The sequence below is a fragment of the Colobus angolensis genome, unplaced genomic scaffold, assembly GCF_000951035.1.
Source record: "Colobus angolensis palliatus isolate OR3802 unplaced genomic scaffold, Cang.pa_1.0 Scaffold93, whole genome shotgun sequence".
Lineage (NCBI taxonomy): Eukaryota > Metazoa > Chordata > Mammalia > Primates > Cercopithecidae > Colobus > Colobus angolensis.
Window position 1 is genome coordinate 3,229,836 of NW_012123265.1, and position 7,010 is coordinate 3,236,845.

Genomic DNA, 7,010 nt, shown 5'->3' on the forward strand with positions numbered 1-7,010 from the left:
GGCCAAATTTAATTATTATTTTAAAAGTTGTAATTCCCTGGTCTTTTGGCTTCAGGAAAACAATTTTTCCCACCCATTTGTACTTATATCTTTGCTATTCTCAAACATTGATTTAAATTGAGAAAATACCTTTATCTTACAGACGAAATATAAGGAAAAAGAATATAGACAAGCATGGAAAGTGAAGACACAAAGAAAACACAAGGTGAGAAATTGATGAATCATATATCTGCAATTAGTTTTGTATTGGTAGGATATACTGTAGATTATTTGACAGGATTCAGGAAATGAAAGAATCATTCAGCCATTTGCATAAATATTGAGCACTACTCTGTGCCTGTCACATAATTTCTGGCTTCAGGAAACTGACATTCTAATGGGAAAAGACATATTGACAATTAGAATTTCACATGATAGTTGATTTAATGTCAGTGTATACAAGAATAATGGGAACCTGAGAGGACCACCATCAAAGGATGCTTGAAGGTACGGATTTCAGAATTGTTCCCAGAAAGATGGAAACTGAATCCATGGGCATGGGGGAGGTTAACCAGGGAGAAAAGGATGGAGAATAGTGTTCATTAATACACACTGTCATATAAGGTTTTAGCTGAGGAAGAGAGCCCCTAAAAGAAGTCTGAGAAAAACATTTCAAAAAGGTGGAAAGAGAGGCAGGAATGTGGTATCTTTGAAATCAGAACCTTAAGAGAATGCTTCATGAGAAAGAGGTTGCTTAAGAGCCTGAAATGTCAAATGTCACAGCTGAGAACTGAATTTTCCACTGCATTTTGCATTTAGGATGTGATATGTTATGTTAACGGTAAACTTAATAGATTTTAACCAGATTGCAGTCTGTTTATATTTGAGTGGAAAATTAAGATCTGAAGACACACAGTATGAATTGCTTACTCTTTAAGAGCTTGACTAAAGATATATGATCAGCCAGGTGTAGTGGCTCACTCCTATCATTCCAGTACTTTGGGAGGTCAAAGTGGGGGATCACTTGAGCCCAGGAGTTTGAGTCCAAACCGGGCAACACAGTGAGACCTCATCTCTACAAAAACAATTAAAAATTAACTGGGCGTGGTGGTACACACTTGTAGTGCCAGCTACTTGGGAGGCTGAGGTGGGAGGATCACTTCAGCCTGGGAGGTCAAGGCTACAGTGAACCATGATCGCACCACTGCACTTAAGCCTTGGTGACAGAGCAAGACCCTTTTATTCATTCATAAATAAATAAATAGTAAGATATACGGCAGTAGCTAGAGGTAAGTTGTAATGTCAAGAAAGTGTTATAAAAGACAGGAGAGGCCAGGCACGGTGGCTCAAGCCTGTAATCCCAGCACTTTGGGAGGCCGAGACAGGCGGATCACGAGGTCAGGAGATCGAGACCATCCTGGCCTACACGGTGAAACCCCGTCTCTATTAAAAAATATAAAAAACTAGCCGGGCGAGATGGCGGGCGCCTGTAGTCCCAGTTACTCAGGAGGCTGAGGCAGGAGAATGGCGTAAACCCGGGAGGCGGAGCTTGCAGTGAGCCGAGATCGCGCCACTGCACTTCAGCCTGGGCGACAGAGCGAGACTCCGTCTCAAAAAAAAAAAAAAAAAAAAAAGACAGGAGAATTTCTGAAGAGGGAACAGAGATTCTGGAGAGGGAGAATTTGAAAACTGGAGAGATAAGAGATAACTGTTGGTGAGTCCCCTCTCAAACCATTTATAAAACCTCTAACCTCAGTCCCACATCTCACTCTCTTCCATTTTAAGTCTTTAGGTTGCTCCCAGAAGTAGACTGTGAGATACAGATTTGAGTGCAAGTACCTTTTTTCAGAAAGTGATCCCAGGAAACACTAGCTGGAAAGTGGGGAAATGAGACAGGAGAAAGAAGACAGAGAATATGTTATCAAATAAGTTATTATTATGGGTAACTGGAGCTTAAGCCCACTGGGAAACTGGGACCCAGTTTAGAGTCATGTCCCTGAGAGTCATCCCAGCCAAGGGGTGAAGAGTATTTATCTATCAGCTCCCATCAGTCAATTGTTTAGCAACAGGGTGAAGTGGTATCTAGTTGTGGTTTTGATTTGCATTTGCCTGATAACCAGTGAATGTTGAGCATCTTTTCATATACTTATTGGCAATCTATCTACTTTGGACAGATGTCTATTTAAATCCATTCCGCACTTTAGATTGTGATTTTAGTATTATGTTTTAAGAATTCTTTATCTGTTCTGAACACAAGCCCCCTATTTATTTGGATAACAGATTTTCAGATATTTTTTTCTAAACTGGACTGTTGTTCTGTGTTCTTGATAGTGTCTTTCAAGGTATAAAGGTTTACAATTTTAAGTCCAGTTTATCAAATTTTCTTTGATTGCTTGTGTTTTTTGTATTCACTTCAGTATTTACTTGTTTATTTTATTCAGGAGTTACTGAAGGAACTAGGTTATTTTGCCTAGAGAAGATAAAAACCAAGGTGAAATATGATAGTTGTGATGTCAGGAGATGCTTTGGCTGGGAAGGGAAGGGTTATGACAGGAGATATCAAAGTATGAGAAAGGCATACAGAAAGGAATGGAGGAGTATGTAAAGAAGTTTCTTGCAGACCAGATGTGGTGGCTCATGCTTGTAATCCCAGCACTTCGGGAGGCCGAGGCAGGAGGATGTCTTGAGCTCATGAGTTCGAAACCAGCCTGGGCAACATGGCAAAACCCCGTTTATACAAAAACTACAAAAATTAGCCAGGCGTGGTTAATTTTGTATTCCCGGCTACTCAGGAGGCTGAGGTGGGAGGATCCCTTGAGCCCAGGAGGTTGAGGCTGCAGTGCCCTGTGGTTGCACCACTTCACTCCAGCCTGAGCAATAGAGTGAGACCCTGTCTCAAAAGAAAATAAAAGTCTCTTGTATCCTACCTGCATTGTGCCTAGAACTGAAAATCGTTATGCTCCATCAAAAATTTTCAGCATGTTTTTGATGTGGCTTTTTGGTATCCATAGAGTCAAACTTACCTTCTTATGGTGTCTGTTAGTGTACAAAATGATAAATAAGTATTTGCTATTGCTAAAAACATCTTAGTGATAACCTTTGTACTATGGTTTTCACTAACAAATTTTGTCATGAATTATTTCATTGAAACAAATTGACATTTGAATTTCTTTCAAGACTATGGGCCGAGCGCGGTGGCTCACGTCTGTAATTCCAGCACTTTGGGAGGCCGAGGTGGGCGGATCACGAGGTCAGGAGATCGAGACCATCCTGGCTAATACGGTGAAACCCCATCTCTACTAAAAATACAAAAATTAGCCTGGCATGGTGGTGGGCACCTGTAATCCCAGCTATTTGGGAATCTGAGGCAGGAGAATCACTTGAACCTAGGAGGCAGTGGTTGCAGTGAGCCAAGGTTGCTCCACTGCACTCCAGCCTGGGCGACAGAGCGAGACTCCATCTCAAAAAAAAAAAAAAAAAAAAAACCAGGTCGGGTGCAGTGGCTCACGCCTGTAATCCCAGCATTTTGGGAGGCCGAAGCAGGTGCATCATGTGAGGTCAGGAGTTTGAGACCAGCCTGGCCAACATGGTGAAATCCCATCTCTCCTAAAAATACAAAAAATTAGCCGGGCATGGTGGTGGGCACCTGTAATCCCAGCTATTTGGGAATCTGAGGCAGGAGAATCACTTGAACCTAGGAGGCAGTGGTTGCAGTGAGCCAAGGTTGCTCCACTGCACTCCAGCCTGGGCGAGAAAGCGGGACTCCATCTCAAAAAAAAAAAAAACAAACAACCAAACCTCAAAACAAAGAGTGAGACTAAGTACTATATTGATTGATGATACATCTTAATTTCTCTTAGTGTGCTCCTCTATATTATATCCACCCTTCATCCTATATCTTTCAGAACTCTTTTTTTAATTTTGTTTTTTTTGAGACAGAGTCTTGCTCTTGTTGCCCAGGCTGGAATGCAATGACCCAATCTCGGCTCACTGCAACCTCTGCCTCCTAGGTTCGAGTGATTTTCCTGCCTCAGCCTCCGGAGTAGCTGGGATTACAGGCACCCACCACCACGCCCAGCTAATTTTTGTATTTTTAGTAGAGACGGGGTTTCAGCATGTTGTCCAGGCTGGTCTCGAACTCCTGACCTCAGGTGATCCGCCCGCCTCGGCTTCCCAAAGCGCTGGGATTATAGGTGTGAGCCACTGCGCCCAACCTACTACTCTAAATGTACTTCAAGCATTATTTCAAAATCTATATACCATTTGACTTAAATCCTTAAAATCAAGAGAAGAAATTGTTTTTAAGACTATACTAAAGAATTTTATAGGAAAATAGTTGTCTGTTGTTTGCTGTTTAGTTATAAACAAAATGTTTACATTTTGATAAAGCTTGGTATATGTATGTAGCCATGCAACCATCAGCAAAATCAAGATAGTGCATTTATCCTCCTGCTCCTTTGTAATCCCTACCTTCTGTGCTTTCCTAGAGCCTTTTTTCCCCAAGCACTCACTAATCTGCCTTCTGTTACTATAGACTATTTGCATTTTTTCTGTACATAGAATCATACAGTATGAATTCTGTTTTATGTGGCCTCTTTCACTCAGCATAATTATTTTGAGATTCACCGTGTTGTTGCATGCATCTATAATTCTTTTTTTATTGCTAAGTATTCCATTGTATAGTTATACCATGATTTGCTTATCCATTCATCTGCTGATGGGCATTTTGATTGCTTACACTTCTTAGCTATTACATATAATGGTGCTGTGAACATTTGTATGGACATGTATCTCCCCTTTTTAGGGTAAATACTTAGGAGTGAAATGGCTGAATCAAATGGTAGGTATACGTTAACAGTTTATGAAACTGCTGATCTGTCTTTCAAAATCTTTGTACCATTTTACATATTCATCAGCAGTATATGAGAGTTCCAGTTCCTTCATGTCCTTGCTAACATATGAAATGATCCGTCATAAATTTTAGTCGTTCAGTGGGCATGAAATGGCATCTCCTTGTGGTTTTAATTTGCATTTCCCTAATGACTAATGATATTGAGAATATTTTCATATTCTTATTTGCCATCTATTTATCTTTTTTGTTAAAGTGTGTTCACATCTTTTGCTGTTTTATCTGGTTGTTGGTTTTTCTGTTGCTGAGCTTTCATAGTTCTTTATATTTTCTAGATATATGTTGTTTTTTTTGAGACTGTCTCACTTTGTCACCCAGGTTAAAGTACAGTGGCACAATCATAGCTCATCGCAGACTCCAACTCCTGGCTCAAGCAGTACTTTTTTGTTGTTGTTGAGACAGAGTCTCACTCTTGTTGCCCAGGCTGGAGTGCAGTGGCCTGATCTCAGCTCACTGCAACCTCTGCCTCCCAGGTTCAAGTGGTTCTCCTGCCTCAGCCTCCCAAGCAGGGGGGATTATAGGCGCCCACCACCCCACTCAGCTAGTTTTTATATTTTTAGTAGAGATGGGGTTTTACTATGTTGGCCAGGCTGATCTCAAACTCTTGACTCAGGTGATCTGCCTACCTCAGCCTCCCAAAATACTGGGATTACAGACATGAGCCACTGCTTCTGGCCTCAAGCAGTCTTCTACCTCAGCTTCCTGAGTAGATGGGACTATAGGCACATATCACCATGCCAGGCTAATTTTAAGGTTTTTTTTTTTTTTTTGCATAGATAGATCTCACATTGTTGTCCAGGCTGGTCTCAAACTTTTGGCCTCAAGAGATACTACTGCCTCATCCTCCCAAAGTGCTGGGATTACAGATGTGACCCACTGTGCCTGGCCCCATGTTCTTTTTGTTTGTTTTTTAATTGACATACAGAATGTACACTAGATGGCTACATGTTCTTTATCAGATATGTTCTTTGCAAAGATTTTCCAGTTTGTGGCTTGTCTTTGCTACGCTTTAGAAGACACTATTAAAACAATGAAGTTTTTAATTTTATGAAGCCTAGTTCATTATTATTTTGTGGGTTTTGCTGTTATTGTAATATCTAGGAAATCTTTGCTTAACCCAAGGTTACAAATATTTTCTCCCATGTTTTCTTTTAAAAGTTTCATAATTGGCCAGGCGCAGTCTCGGGAGACTGAGACAGGAGAATCTCTTGAACCCAGGAGGTGGAGGTTACAGTGAGATGAGATCACGCCACTGCATTCCAGCTTGGGTGACAGAGCAAGACTCCCTCTCAAAAACAAAATTAAAAAAAATTCATAGTTTTAGATTTTACATTTAGATTGCATTCCATTTTGAGTTGATTTTTGTATGTGTTTCGAAGTATGAATTCAAGAGTTTTTGTTGCTGTTGTTTTGAGTATGGATATTCAGTTGTTCCAACAGTATTTGTTAGCAATGACTTTGTAAAAACTCATGGGTTTGTGTAGGTTTATTTCTGTACTGTCCTGTTTCATTGATCTTTTTGTCTATGCTGATGGCAGTGCCACACTGTCTTTGTTACTGTAGGGTTTTTGTTTGTTTATTTGTTTTTAGATAGCATATCACTCTATTTGCCCAGAGTGGAGGGAGTGCAGCAGTGCAATCTTGGCTCACTGCAACCTCCACCTCCCAGGTTCAAGCGATTCTCCTGCCTCAGCCTCCCGAATAGCTGGGATTACAGGCACGTGCCACCATAACTAGCTAATTTTTGTATTTTTTAGTAGAAATGGGGTTTCACTGTGTTGGCCAGGCTGATCTCAAACTCCTGACCTCAAGTGATCCGCCTGCCTCAGCCTCCCAAAGTGCTGGAATTACAGACGTGAGCCACTGTGCCTGGCCCACTGTAGGTTTTTAAAGTCTTGAAATATGGTAGAGTTAGCCCTTTGGCTTTATACTTCTCTTTCAGTGTTGTCTGGCTATGGTAAGGGTTTTGCATTTCCATATGAATTTTGACATCAGCTTGTCAATTTACACACACACACACGCACACACACGTGCGCGTGCGCGCGCGCACACAGCCTGCTGGGATTACATTGAGTCTATAGACCAATTTGGGAAGAATTTACATCTTTTTTTTTTTTTTTTT

General features: G+C 40.9%; 1 protein-coding gene across 1 annotated transcript in view; it reads left to right on the forward strand.

The window, feature by feature from the left end:
- The window catches only part of CCDC79 (coiled-coil domain containing 79), a 53,403-nt gene that overhangs the window by 4,826 nt on the left and 41,567 nt on the right, over positions 1 to 7,010 (forward strand). Inside the window, exon 3 of the mRNA XM_011932143.1 lies at positions 143 to 205. Within this exon, the coding sequence (XP_011787533.1) occupies positions 175 to 205 (31 nt within the window). The 5' untranslated portion in view covers positions 143 to 174. The remainder of the gene's footprint in view (positions 1 to 142; positions 206 to 7,010) is intronic.